Consider the following 20736-nt stretch of genomic DNA (forward strand, 5'->3'; position numbering starts at 1 on the left):
TTTTTAAAATTATTTAATTTATTTATTAATTTTCCTCTGGCTCAGTCCCTTTATTCATCAGGGGTCACCACAGCGGAATGAACCGCCAACTTATGCATCATATGTTTTACACAGCGGATCCCCTTTCTGCTGCAACCAAGTAATGAGAAATGTCCATACACACTAATTTACACACACACACACACACACACACACACACACACACACACACACACACACACACACACACACACACACACACTATTGCCAATTTAGTTTATTCAATTCACCTATACCTAATGTCTTTAGACTGTGGGGGAAACCAGAGCACCAAAAGGAAACCCACGCCAACATCGGGAGAACATGCAAACTCCACACAGATGTGCTAACTAACCTAGCCAGGACTTGAACCAGTGAACTTCTTGTGCTAACCTCTGAGCCACCGTGTCGCCTTTTAAAATAATATTTTACTTTATTTTGAAAATTTCTTTATTTATTTGTTTTATGAAAATTTATGAACTAATTTTGATCACATGCCATGACCTAACCATGGCTACTCGCATTAGCTATTATCTGATTTACCAATCAGAAAAATCCAAACATACATAAATAACCAGATTTCCTTACATTAGTCATCGTCGTCTTGAAGAATATCCCCATCCACCCCTACTCCTCCCCTTCTTTCCTAGATTAATCCTGGTCAGGGTGGCATGGTGGCTCAGCGGTTGCCCCACAGCAAGAAGTCCGCTGGTTCAAATCCCGGCTGGGCCAGTTGCCGTTTCTGTGTGGAGTTTGCATGTTTTTCGGAATGGTTTCCTCTGGGTATTCCAGTTTCCTGCCACAGTCCAAAGACATGCAGTAAGAGTGCATTGAATAAATCAAGTTGGCACATTATATGAGCATTTTAGTACTGGGCTTCACCTTAGAAACGTACTGTATGCTAGTATATTTGGCAGTTACATCATGGCAAACCCTAATAATCAAGGAATAAGCCAAACAAACAAATTTGGGGAGCTCTCAAGAAATATATGAGCTCAGACTCTCATCTCTCCCAATGTAACATGAGGGCTCGAGGATCTTCTGAGCTCTCCTAGGACAGCATACCAAACACACTTTATAATCAATCATCAGCTAAGTGTGAACTCTTGAAATTGTTTATCTTCTGTAAATTACAGAGAAATTATGACTATTTTTCCATTTTAATCTATCATATATATATATATATATATATATATATATATATATATATATATATATATATATAATTTTTTTTAAATTATTATTATTATTTCATTTTTTCTTTCTTTTTTTCTTTTAATACTAAAATGATGCTATTTTTCCTATTTTAATCTGTTAGGGTAAGTGTTAGCAAATTGTAAAATATAAAGTTGTAATTATTTTAATATGTTGTCTTTACTACAATAAAACATCATTTGAAAGTTTATTTAGAATCAGAACCGCATTTATAGTAGTGTATTTTGTTGCAATTTAATGTAACTTTTAAACAGTGTAGCAAAAATTTTTTTTATTTTTTTTTGGCTATAGGGCAACAGCAATTGAAATGTTATTTAATCATTATTTCTCTTTTTTTCATTCTCTCTTTAGTTGTTCGATCTTGTGCGTAGAGAGGAAACTCTCCTAAATGTGATGAGGAGTGTAACTAAGAATGGCCGCTCCATCTTCCTCACCGCCGTTTTGGCCATCATTCTGGTCTACCTCTTCTCGATTGTGGGCTTTCTCTTCTTCAAAGATGACTTCCTCATGGAAGTAGACCACCTACCTTTAAGTAAGCATGAAGTGGACGAGATGTTCCCGTCACGCTTTTTTCTGTGGTGGCCTTCGAGCTGCACAATGCATAAAACTGGTGGTTTTGCCCTTTCGTTTCATATTTTCCGAATGTTCTGCATGGATGAAGTCATTATCATGTGCAACCTTCCTTGTGGGTAAACAACTTGTTGGGGACATGTCATAAAATAAAGACTTTTTTTTTAGATGTTTAAATGCTATAATCAAGTCCTGATACATCTACTAACCCACTGAATATGAAAAAGAACAACCTAGTCACTTTGTTTAGATAATCATTTTTTTTGCCACAAGAAAAAAAAAAGCTTTTTTAGATTTTGTTTTATTACCTGCACGGAATGATTGCGTGGAGTCATTTTCAAGCGTGAGACGCAGAGCACAGATGTTCTCGACTATTCTGGACGTAATGGATAATATTATAACACTAATTCTGGTGTTTTATAATGACCAAAACAACATTTCAGGGGCCTCATGTATCAATGCTGCGTACACACAACATCTTTGTGTACGCCAGATTTCATGCTCGAGTTTGGATTTACTAATGATGAAATTAACATGAGAATGTGCATTGGTCTGTGGTATGTCAGATACTGGAGAGCATTTGGTCGAGATCTGATGAGAAATGGAAGTATGAGATAATGTGATTAAAATTCGTTGATCCTTTCAGGCGGAAGTAACAAACTGCAAGCTTTGGATGTTTATATCAGTTTTAGGTTTTTTTTTACTTGAATTTCGTCACTGTTTTCGGGCACACTAACTAATAGAGATCCTTAAAACTAACAGATTGAAACTTTATTTCAATTTTTACGAGACCTTTAAAGAGGCACACACAAAAACAGCCAAATAAGGCTATAATAAATAAACCATGCATGGGATATTTTGAGCTGAAACTTGACACAATCTGGGGGCACCAGAAAATGATTTTATGTCCTATAAAAAAGTGACAAATGCACCCCCTTTGAAATGTCTTTTTTAGTGAGCTTACCTGATCGGTGATGTATGCAGTGTATCTGTACATGCACGCACATGCTGAAGTAAAAAGGTGTAGACATTTTGAGCTGCATGTGTGTTTATATGATCACACATGCTTGCATAGCTGCGTTGAGATGGAAGAGGACCTGCTAGCACATGGCACCTGTTGCATAACCCAGCAGTGGCCACACACTCCCTTATGTAATCTCTTCCTCTGTGCGTCGCAGCACTGGGGACACAAAGGGCACACGGAAACGCACATGCATGCACTGGAATACATCAAAAGTCATCGAATAAAATTCATTTGTGGAAATACAAAAGCTTTGACTGGCTAGATGAGTTTCAAATGTTTCAGTGTTTGCTTTTTTCTTGTTTTATGACAAATAAACTTAATCAGATCAGACAATTTTGAATTGTAATGCTCATGCCAGGAATGTGACAGTTAAAAACAATATATTACTGATGAGTGTTTGTTTGATTTTTATTTTAGAGAGGCCAAATGTGAATGGGAAGTCTATGAGCTGTGTGAGTGCAGACTGTGCTGAATCCATGTTTAGTCGTAACCATGGTAAGTTAACTGTGCTTTTGTATTTACGGTAGGCCCAAAAACTGTCTAGACTTAAATGCCTGTAAGTGCACAAATGTACTTGAAATGGATAACAAAACAGTGTTTAATTCATGCAGTTTATGCAAATAATTTAGTGAAATCAGCATTCACTCTACTTCTACTTGTTTAGAACATGTATTTAAGTGTTAACCAAGTACTTGTTATAGTATTATGTTTTTTTTTTTCTTACTATGATAGTCTGGTTATCAAAAGTTTTGCTTACATTTCTTGTGGAAACCAGTTGAAACATTTTATACTTTTTTATATATTTTACTATATATACTATTTTATACATGTTTGCTAACTGCAATCTAATGTTTAATTAGTGATCCAGGTCTTGATATGTTGTATGTGAACTACACCCCCCAATTAACCTTCTAGGGCTTAGTGGCCACATACGTGGACAGCACATTTTATCTCTTAAGTGGCTATTTAAAATACTTAATATTTAAAATACAGACATACAGTGTCATCCTGCAACTGTTTTGCTGCAAATGAAATATCCCAAACACTATTTTAACTGTCCAAAATGGGAAATAAAAATTTGTTTTTACTCTCTGATAGTCAAAACATGTTCAAAAAATGTTTCTATGTTAAATATGCATTATGAAACAGTCAGGAAAAAGTGTTTTATATAAATTCGGCCCATAAAGTCTACATATATGGACATAATTTTTCTCTAAAAGTACATCATATCAAAAGATGATACTTTGGTTTTTATTCTAATTAGGTTCCAGTAAGCCTAAAAAACAAAGAGAAGTAAAAAAAAAGCATGTAAAAAAACAGCTTGGGCCTTAAGAGGTTAAGGCTTGATCCCCCGTGAAAAACGTCACATACGACTCACACACTGGTTGTAGGTAAACCATATTGATCTGAAGTCAATGTTGTTATTTTAAAAGATCATTGTTTTGTTTGTTGGGTGTTTACATAGAAAGGGTTACTGTTCAAATATGCTTTACATTATTACAGCACCTCAGTTTCCATATTAAATATTAGTTTTAGTATGTTAGAATATTACTAAAAAAAAAACAGGTTGCTCTGATTGGCCAGCTGAGCCAATTTACTGTGATTGGCTAAATGCCTCAAGCATGCATTGGAAATCTAAGCCCCTAAACAAAATCATGCATCGTTGGTGCCAATAGCCTTGTTGGCTGTGCTCTGATGTAATGCCATTGTGCTTTGGCATCCGAGTTTGGGTCTCTCAAAGAACTTTCTAAATCCCATTTTTTAGGTCTTTCTCCAATATTTACGTTTCCAGAAATTCTTTAGCGGTTGTAAATGGTAACAGTTAATAAAAATGATGTTGTTTTTGTTCAACACGACACCTCTATGCATGAATATGTGCACTATATCAAACAATGCCAGTTGACATCAACGCACACACACACACACAAATTATAACAATTCCAGGGATTTCATTGATAAATATTCCCGGACGAGCCCCCATTACATGCCAAAATTCCCCAAAAAAACTCAAAATCTTGGCCTATGGTAGTCTATAGGTGGCCAACTATCCTATCTGAGGAGGGAGAATGACAGGTATTTATTTATATACTGTACTGTATTTATGTACTGTATTTATTTATTTATTTACTTATACTATAATTTCTGATTTAACGTAACATTTTGTTTGTTGTATTGTTAAGCTACAAAAAAGCTAACTGAAATTAAATGTAAAGGAATCAGATTTTTAGTTTTTTATGTAAATACTGTCAATTGAGAGATAGAGGACAATGCACAAGACATCAGCATCTTGACTAGTGTATACAGTATTGAACTCCATTGTGTTACAACATGAATTATTTGTTTTTATTGTTATAAATTCATAATAAGATGTAAAAAGATATAATGCGTTAGGTCAACTAATGTTTTGCTATTTATTTTTTTAATTATTAAATAAATTAGAAAAATTACTCATTGCCACTTTAATGAAATACAGCTTGCTATATTTACCTTCAGCCCACAGCTCTCAATCAAGTTTGGTTTTTGGCCCTTCATAAGAAAATGTTTGGGCACCTCTGCTCTAAACTAATTGAAGCCTGCTTTCATTGCACATGACTTTATGCAGAATCATACCAGTGTATCAAATTGTGACAGATGTTTTTGCAAGTAATCATAAGTCAGGTGAGGTCTAAAATAATTTCTCAGTCAGACGAACAGAATCACTTTTGTAACTTTGAAGCTCCTCCACTCGCACAAACATATGCAATACACACTTATAGAAAAACGAAATATTGCAACGCATAATTTTTTATGATCATTTAATGCCAATATGTAAATACTGCGCAGCTTTATTCACAGTAGACGGGAAATCTTGCAATTGAATTGTGAAAGATGTCAGAAACAGTTCAACATTTCCTGTGTAGAAATACAGTTCCTGCATCATGATTTGACCTCCATCTCAACAATCAGCTCGATGATCTTGCGTAATCTGTGATAGCGGAGGCATGTCGTGTGATCAGTGTGTGTGTGTGTTTATGCTTTGTCTGAGTATTTGTTTGTGAAGGGCTGGGGCTGTGTGTCTGTTATTAGAGGTTAAGGTGCAGAGTTGACCCGTATGTGCATGTGTGTGTGTGTGTGTTGTTGAGATGACTCATGTGCTGCTGAATGATTCAAGATCACCTGTTCTTCTGTATATGAACACGTGCTCTCCCTCTCCTTCTCTCACACACTTTCACCCTGTTTCTTGTGACCTTTTCCTGTCTGCCGTCCATCTCTCTGTCTGTTTCTCATGCGTGTTTCTTAGTCACTGCTACGGCAGCATTGTAAAAGTCTCAGCCATCATGATGTGTTTTTATAGAAAAGTCTGAGACCACTAGTAAATAAAATTATATATATTTATTTATATGTTTTAATCTGAAAGCAAATTTATAAATGGAAATATTTATATTAATTATTTATTATAAAATAATTGCAGATATACAGTTGAAGTCAGAATTAATAGCCCCCTTGAATTATTAGTCTCCCTGTTTATTTTATTCCCCAATTCCTGTTTAACGGAGAGAAGATTTTTCCAAGACATTTCTTTACATAATAGTTTTAACAACTCATTTCTAATAACTAATTTATTTTATTTTTGACTTGATGACTGTATATAATATTTAACTAGATATTTTTCAAGACACTCCTATACCGCTTAAAGTAATATTTAAAGGCTAAACTAGGATAATTAGGTTAACTAGGCAGGTTAGGGTAATTAGGCAAGTTATTTTATAACTATGGTTTGTTCTGTAAACTATAAAAAAAAAAAAAAAGCTTAAAGGGGCTAATAATTTTGACCTTAAAATGGGTTTTAAAAAATTGAAAACTACTTTTGTTCTAGCCAAAATAAAACAAATAAGACTTTCTCCAGAAGAAAAAATATTATCAGACATACTGTGAAAATTTCCTTGCTCTGGTAAACATCATTTGGGAAATATTTAAAAAATCAAAAAAATTCATTGAGGGGCTAATACCTCTGACCTCCACTGTATATTCAAAAACCTGTAAAATCTGAAATAATTATAATTGTAATCAGGAAAATTTATTAATTAGGAAATAAAAAAGAAATATAAATCCAGAAATGGAAAAAATATACAGAAATTGATAAGAATATATTATAATTATTCTGAAGTAATTATGCAGCACATCCAAAAATTAGAAGAACTATAAACAAAAAATCTAAACCTTTAAAGTTTTTGTACATGTAGTTACAAAACTGAGTAAATGATATAAGCTTTAATAAAAAAATAATATACTGTAATGAACTGTAATGGTATAAAATATAAATATCATAAATATCAAATCTAAAGCTCTTGTACATCATGTAGTCTGAAACCATCATTTATTCTGTAAATATGTGTGTTCTCATCCAAGTGGAAGAAGAGGATGAAGACGGCAGCGAGCGAGTGTGTGACACCCTGCTGATGTGCATCATTACAGTCCTGAACCACGGCCTGAGAAACGGAGGAGGAATCGCTGATGTTCTGCGCAAGCTTTCCAAAGAGGTGAACATCATATTATCAATACACTTCGACATGAGATACGCCAGCAAATCCTCTCCAGTGGCACTAATACTGCCAAAATAATCCATGTTTAAAGCAGTGGAAACTGCAGGCATCTGTACATCATGCTTTTATAGAGCCCACATCCATTTATACTCTCTGCACATCTGTCTATAGGCTTTCAAGAGTCACAAAATTAGTCAAATCCACTTCAAAGACTCTGTGTTTGAGGCTTTTTTTGAGAGGACTAAAAACTTGCAATAAATAATTAGATTATAAAAGCCATTGAAATAAAGATTTTAGCTACAAAATATATATTTTTATATATTTTATTTTTTATTTAAAAAAAAATAAAATTATTTAAGAAACAATTTTTCTTTGATTTCAGATTTCATAGTTTTTTTAATTGTTCCAAAATTGTTAAAAGTAAAATCACAAGCAAATATTTTATTATATATGTAATACAAACACCTTGCTTGTATTATAAAAACCCTTGTTGCACGTTTAATGTATTTTCAAGCTTTTATTTTACATTTTATTATTTACTTATTGTTTATATTTTAATTCATTATTAAGCTATTTCAGTTTCTGTTTCAGTGATTTTAAAAACACAATTGTACCCAACATTGTTTGCAAAATATTTTATTTTATTGTTTTTTTTGTTTGTTTGCTTTGTTATTTTTATTATTATATTGATTTAATGATTTGAAAACTAACACGCCCTAACCTAACACATCATTTAATGTTTTTTTATTTCTGTTTTATTGGGAACATTATTATTTTATTAAGAAAATGTTTTAACACCTCATTGTGCCCAAAGTTTTTTTTATTTATTTATTTATTTATTTATTGGTTCGTTTTTATTTTATTTTATTTTAGATATTTTTATTTTATTTTACTTTACTTTACTTTATTAATCAGTTTCAATGGTTTTCATTTATTTATTTCAGCTTAGTCCCTTTATTAATCTGAGGTCGCTATAGCAAAATCAAGCGCTAACTTATCCAGCATAAGTTTTACCCAGCAGATGGTCTTCCAGCTGCAACCCAACACTGGGAAACACTCATACCCACTCTTTCACACACATATACTACAGCCAATGTAGCTTATTCAATTCACATATAGCGCATGTCTTTAGACTGTGGGGGAAACCAGATCATTCAGAGGAAACCCATACAGACACGAGGAGAACATGCAAACTCTACAAAGAAATGCCAACTTACCCAGCCGTGGGTTCGAATCGGCTTCTTGCTGTGAGACGATCGTGCTACCCACTGCGCCACTGTGACGCTGTTTAATGCTTTTATTCCCAAAAATTGTTAACAAAATAAAAAAAAGTTTTGCTATTATTTTGTTTATTTATTCTGTTATTATTTTGATTTATTGTTTTTAAAAACAGTTTTTCACTTCATTGATTCAATTTGAAGCTTCCAGAATTCTTGCAAAGGATCATGGATATTGTATAATGGTGGACAAAGAAAAACCTTCCTATGACTGTGTGTCTACAGGAGCCCATGTTCCCGGCGCGGGTGGTGTATGACCTGCTGTTCTTCTTCATTGTCATCATCATCGTGTTGAACCTCATCTTTGGTGTGATCATTGATACTTTCGCTGACCTAAGGAGTGAGAAACAGAGGAAGGAGGAAATTCTCAAGACCACCTGCTTTATTTGTGGTATGTGTGGCTCAGAGGGAAAATATTATAAGAAACTATCATTCTATCAGTCAGTCATAATAGAGTAATTTAAGTAAATGCAGGTATTTGGCAGAATGCTAAGCTGTTTTTTTAAGAGCATAATAATATAATAAATATAAATATACTAAATATGTAATGCAAAAAGTATGGATAGTACTAGTATTTAGAATATATGTATAATGTATATATGTACAGTTGAAGTCTGAATTATTAGCGCTTATGTTAAAAGCCTAATAGTTTTAAAAACTAATTTCTAATAACTGATTACTTTTATCTTTGCCATGAAGACAGTATAAAATTTTATTAGATTTTTTTTAAGATACTAAGGCCCTATCATACACCTGACGCACCTCGCTGTTTAAATAGCAAATGCATTTGCGCTCATATGTGCGCCCATAGGCGTTCTGGTCTTAAAAAGGAGCTGTGTTGAGGTGCATTGCTGGCACGTTGCTGTTTTGAAAAAGTTGAATAGACTGTTTAATAGACCAGAACAAAGCCAGTCTAAAGTCGAGTGCAGAGCGCAATACTTGTGCGCCTAGCTTACACACTGCTTAATACACACAGGATGAAGAGCAATACGCAAATATCTTTACATATGAAAAAGAGTTAAAATATTAAGGATATATATAAAATATAATAGGGATATATACATATAGGATTTAAATATAAAGTATTAAAATATGACAAAACATATTATTTTCTAGCCTACATAAATCTAAAAACCATACTTTCATGCCTTCTTCATCTCGGGGGGCTTTTCAGTTTATTCATTACAATTTGCTTTTGTATAATGTTATCATTATTAGCAGTATTATTTATTATATGCATATATATATTTGTTTTATTAAAAACAACCTCAGATTTGCCCACCTGTCAGGTTTTAGACCATATGAGGCACAGCATGTGTATTAGTATATTACTCAGTTTTTTGACCACACTACATTATTATTGTTCGTTTATTCATTTGCTGGAAATTAGAACTGAATTTAGAAATAGTTTTGAAACAAATCTTTGCACTTAAGAAACAAAATTAATTATTTATAGGCTAATGGATGTCTGCACGTACAAGAAGTTTCCTTATCCACGAGAGTGAAAGTGAAAGTAAATAATAAGGAGGCTCATCTCTCATTCTCAAGCTGTAGATGCTCTGTTTAACTGTTTTCTCTCTATTGAAGGGCTCAGTTTTTCCACTTACAAAGTCCATCATGTAAATAGCAAATGCACCTTGGCACAATGCAACTGACTCTTAAAGGGAATGGGAGATGAGACTCTGATTGGTTTATTCTCAAAACACACCTATAACTCATTAAGAAAATAAGCTCAACTTTTTTAGACCATGTGCCATGGCGCAAAGCAGATTTTTCCATCCTTAAAATAGCAAAAGTGGATTCTGACACGCCCTTATTGCTTTTGCGCCCTGGGCTTTGCAATTTGCGCATGGATTGTCAAAATAAAGCCCATTATGTTAAGCTTGAAGTGCAGTTTAAAGGCTTAATTAGATAAGTTAGGGTATTTAGCCAAGTCATTATATAGCAATGGTTTGTTCTGTAGACAATCGAAAAATTGTATTGTTTATATATATTATACATATTATTGCTAATAATTAAATTGTTTGTAAATTGCTAATAACTTAATTTTTTTAAGCTGCTTTTAATCTAGCTGAAATAAAGCAAAAAGGACTTTCTCCAGAAGAAATAAATATTAGAGCAAAGACTCTTTCCACAGTATTTCCTATGTTAAACATCATTTGGGAAATATTTGAAAATGTAAGAGAAAAAAAGGGGGGTGTTAATAATAACTGTATATGTGTATAAAATTGCTAATTTAATAATATAATATAATAACAACATAATAATAGGTAAAATACTTAAATATGCAGCAAATAATCTGAAAAGATACATAAAAATTATGAAGTGGTTATAAATTAATAATAATGATGATGATGATAATAATAATAATAATAATAATAATAATAAGACTTTTTATTTGAGGCACATTTCAAACTACTCAAGGCCACCGTACATAAAGAACAATATAAAACAATAAAAACAATGAATAAACCATAAAAGAAGCCGCAGTTACAAATTAACACCAATAAAATAACACAATCAGATAATAAAACCATAATCATGTAAGATAAGCTAATCTAAATAAGTGGGTTTTTAGTTGAGCTTTTAAATTGGGATAACAAATTTAAGTCCCGCAAGAAAATTCCAAAGGGGAGGAGCAGAACGGCTAACACCTCTGTTACCCATGGTTAAATGAGCTGTGGGTGTGTGGAAGTGTGTGGATCTGGAGAATCTTAAATTCCATGAGAAATTTGATGGGAAGCCGACAAAGCTGTTGGAGAATTGGCATAACATGTTGTATGAACTGAGTCTGGGTTATGATAATGGCAGAAGAATTCTCAATCAACTGAAGCTTATGAAGAGATTTATGGTGTAAACCATATAGTAGAGAGTTACAGCAGTCAATGTGAGAGGTGTGTACAGTATGATCTACTGAAGATTTTCAGAAGAAATAACAATACAGAAGTGTGTGAAATACGGAAGACTCCCAAGAAAAATTAAGAGTGTATGGTGGAGTGAGGAATAAATGGATGCATGCAATATTATGAAAATGAAAGTAATAAGATCGAGTTATCCTATTAATGTGTGTTTTGAAAGAGTGCTGTCTAAGAGGACCCCCAGGTTCCTAACCTGAGGCAAAGGAGAAACGGGGAAGGTATCAAAAAATAAAGTGAAATTACAGGACCAGGAATGACTGGGGTTAGTTCCTATAAGGAGAACTTATTTAGAACTTATTATTAACCATTGAGGTTATGAAAATTTTTAAAAAGCCAGGTTTGAAATTGGTGGAAACAATTGGTAAGATATACTGTAATTTGTAAATGGCAATTGTACAAATGGGATAACGTATGGTTATTAGTATACAAATAATCACAGTTTGGTTTGAACTAGTTTGTATTTTACTACCGCCAACACCAGTTATGATTATAAATGTATTAATAGTTTTAGTAGAAGTTTGAAATAATAGTTGAATAGGACTTTGTTTTCAGTTTTTGATTCTTAATTTTAGTTTGTCTATACAGCTTTTTCATTTATTTTTATTTTAGAAGAAGTGAAGCTAAACAAATGTGATAAATGTTTTCTTGATAAATAGCTAAAATAAAAGATTTAGTATCTTTTTATTTTAGTGATTTGACTTTCACAACTGTAATGTATTTAATATAATATATAAATGCATAAATATTTTATACATAAATTGTGCCTTTGAAAATAGTTAAAGTCAATTATTTTATTTAAAAACTAAAAATCCTCCACCGGACACAAAGCAGCAGACTGAGGAACAGCTTTTTTCCCCAGAGCTCTCTCCCTTTTGAACTCTGCACACCACTGACTCGTTTGCCCCTCCTCATACACCCCACACTCTCCTCATAACTTTTACTCCTCATAAACACTGCACTATTGAATATTTGCACAATTAAAACTGTACATATTTATTTTGATTTGTTACACTTATTCTTCTTGAATTGTACTTATCCTCTGCACATATACATTTGTATTTATGTTCATATCTATCTGCATACAGTACCTCTGATTATTAATATCAACCTGTACATATATTAGTACATGTACATATATCTATTATAAATCTCTGTTCATAGTTAATACAACCTGTATATAATGTTGATAGTACATCTATCTGTAAATATTAACCATAGTTTTTTTTTTATAATTGCATTTTATAACTAGTACCTACATCCTAATCTTGCTGCTACTGCACTCCTGGTTACATCTAAACTGCATTTCATTGCCTTGTACATGTGTAATATCAGTAACGTTGAATCTAATATATGTGTATATATATATATGTGTGTGCGTGTATATATATATATATATATATATATATATATATATATATATATATATGTGTGTGTGTGTGTATATATGTATATATATGTGTATGTATGTATGTATGTATGTATGTATGTATGTATATATATATACATACATACATACATACATACATACATACATACATACATACATACATACATACATACATACATACATATATATATATATATATATATATATATATATATATATATATATATATATATATATATATATACAGTTAAAGTCAGAATTATTAGTACCCCTTTGAATTATTTTTTTCTTTTTTAAATAACTCCTACATGATGTTTAACAGAGAAAGGAAATTTTCACAGTATGTCTGATAATATTTTTTTCTTCTGAAGAAAGTCTTATTTGTTTTATTTCGGCCATAATAAAAGCAGTTTTTAATTTTTTAAAGACATTTTAAGGTCAAAATTATTAGTCTCTTTAAACTATATTTTTTCGATAGTCTACAGAACAAACCATTGTTATACAATAACTTGCCCAATTACCCTAATCTGCCTAGTTAACCTAGTTAAGCCTTTAAATGTCACTTTAAGCTATATAGAAGTGTCTTGAAAAATATCTAGTAAAACATTATGTACTGTCATCATGGCAAAGATAAAATAAATCAGTTATTAGAGGCGAGCTATTTATGCACATATACATTTTTTATTTGGAGTAATAATTTAGTTTTAATGCTTTAATTTTAAAACATTAGCTATGGTAACCTTGCTTTAAAGTTACAGTACCACAAATGCTTATTCATGAGGGTCAGACCGAGGTCAAAAACGGTCAAGCAGAACTTACTTTGTCAATATTTATGCAAAAAAAAGTTAGAATATAGTGCATTTATGGAGCGCTCTTTCCAGCATCTGCTCTGCATTGGTTTGTAAGTGGCCGGTGGTGCGACTCTAAGCGGATGTCATGCCCTGTCACATCCTGTTACTCTCACTGCCTTCCAGTTTGTAGATGAGCTCTGTGAAGGGCCTTTTCTATTTGATGGATTCAGCTATGATCATGGTGACATTTACTTCACTAAAGAGGACGTAAAGTCTGTGTTGGAGAAGAACAGATGTGAGGGAATGTTTTATAGTGACTGTAAACAGTGGAATACCGTCAATAAATGATTTTGATAGACAGAGTGAGCCCTTTCTTTGAAGATCCATTCTTTTGTTGTTGTTTTTTTTTCTTTTTGGTCTGATTATTTTCAGGACTTGAGAGAGACAAGTTTGATAACAAGACCGTGTCCTTTGAGGAGCACATCAAGTCGGAGCACAACATGTGGCATTATTTGTACTTCCTGGTTTTGGTGAAGGTGAAGGACCCCACTGAATACACAGGGCCCGAGAGCTACGTGGCACAGATGATCAAGGTTAGTGGCCATTAAAAAGTATGTGTAACTACCCTTACATCTTGTCCTAACTGCACTGTATTATCTTTTCCATTTTAAAGGGATTGTTCATTCAAAAATAAACATTTACTTATGATTTTTCCTCCCACAGATAGTTCAAAATATTTATGAGTTTCATTTTTCTGTTGAACGCAAAAGAACATATATCGAAAAATGTTAGAAACCTGTAACCATTGTCATTCATAGTAGGAAAAACAAATACTATGGAAGTCAGTGGTTACAGATTTTCAACATTTTTAAAGTGTCTTCTTTTTTGTTCAACCGAAGAGCAAAACTCATAAAGGTTTTATACAAAAAACATGTAAGAAAACAATTACAGAATTTTAAATTTTGGGTGAACTGTCCCTTTTCATAAGGTTTTTTGTCCTATTATATATTTTAGAATTTTTTTACATTTTTTCAATACTGGTTTACAGCTGGAAGCGTATAACAATATGGGCAAAACATGTGCTAAAAAAGTTGGCAGTTCATTCCACTGTGGCGACCTCTGAAATTGTAGAAAGTTGCTATTTATGTGATCATAAGCCACTATGGCCATAGCTGATTATGTAATATAAAAAATATATAAATACAATATTGATGATGATGATGATGATAATAATAATAGTAATCATAATAATACATTTTATTTGTAATGCACTTTTCTTAATCCCAAAGCGCTAAGTGTCCTTTATTCTGTGTTAAATGTTAAAATTGCGTGTTTGAATACCGTTTTAAGTGACATTTATTGCCACACAGAAAGTGGCAGGCAGTGCATAGTTAACCTCAGATCTTAAAAAAAAAAAAAAAACTTTTTTTTTTTTTTTAGATTTACTATGTATGATTTAGATTAAACCTGTCAATTTTGTGGCACTTTTATACTTGTGAATGAATGGTATTGAAATGTTTCTGTTTTGTTGCATGTGATGCGGACAGCCAAATTGCTTGTTGCTGGAAACTTGTCATGTTGTTTGTTACTACAATAGTACATGGTGTTAGACTAAAAAGTTGTGGGGAACTGACGTCATTCATCAGCTGACCAGTTACTGTAGTTAATCACGAATGCAAGAAATATAGTTCTGAAATTGAATGACATAATGCATTGACATTTAAACATTTCAAATGTCCACATACTTTTTTAGAAGGATTTTAAAAATAGTAAAGGTAATTGCAAATTTTTTGTCTTGTAATTCAGATTTTGCAAAACTATTTCCAAAACAGGTGTATATTTCACAGTTCTGTTTTTTTTTTTTTTTTCAAATCAAAATTGCTGTTGCATGTATTTATCTCACATTTTCCTACAGTTATGACTATTTATAGCAATTTGCATATTTATATCTCATAATAATTTTGATGTTTTCTTTCATAATTCGGGCTTTATTTGGAGTTTTATATGCTGCTTCACAATTCGAACTTTATTTCTTCCCATTCTGAGTTTGTATCCTGTCATTCAAAGTCGGATTTGCTCAGAATGGCTGAGATTGTCCAGTTTATTACCTCAGTTTAGTAAGCATGTGTTTGAACACAGTATATATCTTCAGATCTTTCTGCAGGAATCTTTACAATCAGATTTCTTGCAGCCCTTATACTGTAGTTACGGACTGAGATCTGTTAGCACTGCCGGCAACTAGCTCTCTGCAACTCTCACATGGTCACCCGCTGAAGCTGAGCAGGGCTATGCCCTGTCAGTACCTGGATAAGAGACCACATGGGAAAGCTAGGTTACTGCCAAAAGTAGTGTACCTGAGGCCAGCAGGGGGCGCTCAATCTGTGGTATGTGTGAGTCCTAACACCCCAGTATATTGATAGTGACTCTATACTGCTCAGTGAGCGCCATCTTTTAAATGAGATGGATGTCCACGATGTCCTTACATAAAAAAGAGTAGGTTTTTAACATCTACACTGGCCAAATTTGCCCCCTGTCCATCATGACCACCATATCATAATTAACTTCATTACTCTCCACCAATCAGCTGGTCTGCTGTAGTAGTATCAGTTTGTTACTCATGAGGACATTTAAAACTACTGTGCTCCAAAACAGGGACCAAATTCAAATTTGGAACATATAAACGTTCGCCTAAATATATTTCTTTGACATCGCCTCATACTTCAGATTCTCAACTAATTTTTTAACCAATCAAATGCTCTGTAGAATCTGACATGTCCCGCCCCTTCAAAATGCTGTTCATTTGCTTTTCATTTGATGTGCTTGAGTTGAGAAAGGTAATGAAAATGAAATGCTATTGGCTGTTTTATTTTTTAAAGGGGAGGGCCTCATCTGTCCCACCCTTACATCAAGCATCGAATAAAAAAATGCACATTTCAAAGCACTTCATGGGACCTTTTACTAATTACTGAGTGTTGCCACAAACACGAGAGCCCTCATTAAAGCCGAGATGGGGGCGATGAGACACCAGTGACGCATAACAAAAGCTTGTTTAGTTTCACCAGCATTTGTTCCATCTTACATAAGGATTTTCAGTTGTTGTAGTAAAGCAGGAGGCAGAAAACACCAACTGAATGCAAACAAAGCTTTTTAAGGATGTAAATTTTGGAGAGCAACCAAAAAGTCTCAATTCTGATGCAACGTTGCAGTTGTGAGTTGATCACACGGAATTGCAGGATAAGGAAAAGAAAAGTCAGAATTACTGACAATTCCAGTATAACATCTTCTAATTATCAGTTAATGTCCTGCATTTTTTGGGCTTTTTTTGTCGCAAATTTGCAACGTTATATTTCATAGTTCATCATTTATAGGCTTTCTAACTTTATTTCTCTCGTTTCTGGGGTTATTTTTTTGTTCTGAGCTTTTTTATGAGAATTGTGACTTAATTTTCTATATGCATGTTGCAAGATTTTATTTAGCAGTTTTTATTGTTTCACAAATGAAAAAGAAAAACTTTTCACACTTGTGACTTTTCCACAGTTGTTAGCCTATAGTTTTTATCGTATATAGACACAATTTATAAATATGTAATTTATTCATTCATTCATTTTCTTTTCGGCTTAATCCCTTTATTAATCTGGTGTCACCACAGTGGATTGAACCGCTAACTTATCCAGCTCGTTTTTACACAGCGAATACCCTTCCAGCCACAACCCATGTCTGGGAAACATCCACACGCACTCATTCACACACATACACTACGGACAATTCAGCTTACCCAATTCACCTGTACCGCATGATTTTGGACTGTGGGGGAAACCAGAGCACCCGGAGGAAACCCAAGCGAACGCAGGGAGAACATGCAAACTCCACACAGAAACGCCAACTGACCCAGCCAAGGCTCGAACCAGTGACCTTCTTGCTGTGAGGGGACAGGACTACCTACTGCGCCACTGTGTCACCTATAAATATGTAATATAATATATAATTGTATATGTATAATATACACTCACCAGCCACTTTATTCAGTACACCTTACTAGTACCGGATTGGACCTGCTTTTGCCTTTAGAACTGCCTTAATCTTTCATGGCATAGATTTAACAAGGTACTGGAAATATTCCTCAGCGGTTTTGTTCCTTATTGACATCATAGCATTCTGCAGTGCTACATGGATTTCTTTGACATCACCTCATACTTCAGATTCTCAACTATTTTTTTTAACCAATCAAATGCTCTGTAGCATCTGACATGTCTTTCCCACTTCAAAATGCTGATCATTTGCTTTTCATTTGATGTGCTTAAGTTGAGCAGTGATGAAAATGAAATGCTATTGGCTGTTTATTTTTTTAAAGGGGAGGGCCTAATCTATGTTCCACCCTTTCTTCATGTTTTATGCATCAAATAAAAACTGCACATTTCAAAGCACTTCACGGGACCTTTAACTAATTGTGTTGCCATATTGACATGATAGCATCACGCAGTTGCTGCAGCTTTGTCAGCTGCACATCCATGATGTGAATCTCCTGTTCCACCACATCCCAAAGGTGCTCTATTGGATTGGTCTGGTGACTTATGAGGCCATTTGAGTACAGTGAACTCATTGTCATGGTCAAGAAACCAGTCTGAGATGAGTTGCACTTTGATATGGTGCGCCATCCTGCTGGAAGTAGCCATCAGAAGATGGGGCACACTGTTTTCATAAAGGCATGGACATAGTTAGCAACAATACTCAGGTAGGCTGTGGCATTGACACGAAGCTCAATTGGTATTAATGGGCACAGAGTGTGCCAAGAAAATATCCCCCACACCATTTCACCACCACCACTAGCCTGAACTGTTTATACTAGGCAGAAATTGAGACTTATCAGACCAGGCAACATTTTTCCAATCTTCTGTTGTCCCAATTTTAGTGAGCCTGTGTGAATTGTAGCCTCAGTTTCCTGTTCTTAGCTGACAGGAGTGGCACCCAGTGTGCCCTTCTGCTGCAGTAGCCCGTCTGCTTCAAGGTTGGATATGTTGTGCATTCAGAAATGCTCTTTTGCAAACAGTTCCTCGGTTGTAACAAGTGGTTATTTGAGTTACAATTGGCTTTCTATCAACTAGAAACCAATTTTATCTTTTGTCTAAATTTTGACTATTTCTTGTAGTTGGAGGTGCACATGACATATTTGTAATTCAATCGTTATTTCTGGCAGTTCTTCAATAAAAACCCACTCTGAATTCAGTGTAAATCTACAGTGCTTTCTGCAGGATTCTGCTCGCTCCGATTCCATGAAGCCCTATTAGTGCTATATTAACTAATTACTGTGTGTTGCCACAAACACGAGGGCCCTCATTAAAGCTGAGATGGGGGAGATGAGACACCAGCCACGCATAACTAACACTCATTTAGTTTCACCATCTTACATAAGGAGTTTCATCTTTTATAGTATAGCAGGAGGCAGGAAACGGCAACTGAATGCAAAAGACTACAGTCTGGCTTTTAAAATGTTGACTGTGTGTGTGTGTGTGTGTGTGTGTGTGTGTGTGTGTGTGTGTGTGTGTGTGTGTGTGTGTGTGTGTGTGTGTGTGTGTGTGTGTGTGTGTGTGTGTGTCTGTGTCTGTGTCTGTGTCTGCAGTCACTTGAAAAAAAACAGATAATGCAACTCTCTGCAAACGCAACTCACCCTTATGCTTAAAAGAGAAAACACCGCAAGATGCTTATCAGTGGACGCAGCATTGAGTTTGAAGTGCAAGTTTACATTGAGGCAGGTGTGTGTGTGTGTGTGTGTGTGTGTGTGTGTGTGTGTGTGTGTGTGTGTGTGTGTGTGTGTGTGTGTGTGTGTGTGTGTGTGTGTGTGTGTGTGTGTGTGTGTGTGTGTGTGTGTGTGTGTGTGTGTGTGTGTGTGTGTGTGTGTGCGTGTGTGTGCGCCTGTGCGTGTGTGTGTGCGTGTGTGTGCGCGTGTGCGTGTGTGTGCGCGTGTGCGTGTGTGTGTGTGTGTGTGTGTGTGTGTGTGATTATCACTCAGACTGCTGGATAGAGAGTGTGTGAGCAGGTACTGCAGCAGTCACAGCATTGTTATGTAACCCATCTCAAGTGGCCTGTTATTAGCTCAGCCTATCCTCACACGTGCGCTCCTGTCCCACACACACACACACACACACACACACACACACACCTGCGACACCGCTCATTATCACACAGTGAGTCAGGCTTCTCCTTCGCAACACCGTTGTCATGCATCATCGACAGGAATGAAAAAAAAACATCCTCCAGACTTGTGATCAATGCAAGTTCAGAGTTCATGCATTCAATGTTGGATCCGTTTCTCCCAGCTGGGCATCATGGTGTGTGTGTGTAGGTTGATTGAGTGTGTGTATAGGATGTGAGTTGTGTATGTGTGACATATCAGCACAACGATGTATATAATGGCATAGGTATGACACTGGTATTGCAAGAAGATAGTGAATTATGAGGTCATTGCTGATGTCCCCATTTTATTAATCATGCAGAATACGTCTCTCCAAGTGTTAGGGGTAGTTTTAAGGGTAGTGTTAGGTGTAGGGTTTGAGTATGGCTAGCGGAATTACAGTTTGTAAGGTATAAAAGCAATGGAAACCTATGGAATGTCCCCACAATTCACAATAACAAACATGTGTGTAGGTTGTCTTTTTCCGCGTGTGTGTGTGAACTGATGACTGCGGGAGAGCGTGTCGCGGCCAGCCGTGCTAATCAAACTGATTATTGCAATCACGCTGCTATTTTCAGAGCCAGTTTGATGGCAGTGCTCTGAAACCGCCTTTCCATTACAAAACAGCAGCTTTACGATGATGTGAGACGAGCACACGTGATCCAGCCATTATTCTGTCTATCAGAAGGAGAGAAGAACTTTAATGGCGCTTTAATGACAGTTCAAGCAGCAAGTCTACAGCTGTGCGAATGTGCTGAAACGTGTTTGTGATTTCGGGCATATTCGGTAATGTATGTTCTGCCGTTTTGCATCTTAGTGGAATGAGATGGCAATGAGAAATAAG

The 20736-nt window shown here is 34.7% G+C and overlaps 1 protein-coding gene across 2 annotated transcripts in view; it reads left to right on the forward strand.

The window, feature by feature from the left end:
* itpr2 (inositol 1,4,5-trisphosphate receptor, type 2) overlaps positions 1-20736 on the forward strand; it is a 167294-nt gene that overhangs the window by 134826 nt on the left and 11732 nt on the right. Inside the window, exons 51-55 of one of the 2 annotated variants that reach the window (XR_015514832.1) lie at positions 1585-1765; positions 3245-3350; positions 7171-7347; positions 8853-9018; positions 14156-14316. Coding sequence is in view for 1 of the 2 variants with exons in the window: in XM_087293047.1 (XP_087149173.1) it covers positions 1585-1765; positions 3245-3322; positions 7217-7347; positions 8853-9018; positions 14156-14316 (717 nt within the window). In the remaining variant the exon portion in view is untranslated. The remainder of the gene's footprint in view (positions 1-1584; positions 1766-3244; positions 3351-7170; positions 7348-8852; positions 9019-14155; positions 14317-20736) is intronic. The other variant, XM_087293047.1, reaches the window with a different exon arrangement.

This window comes from Danio rerio, chromosome 18 (genome assembly GCF_052040795.2).
Source record: "Danio rerio strain M-AB ecotype USA chromosome 18, GRCz13ab, whole genome shotgun sequence".
In the NCBI taxonomy this organism is placed as follows: domain Eukaryota; kingdom Metazoa; phylum Chordata; class Actinopteri; order Cypriniformes; family Danionidae; genus Danio; species Danio rerio.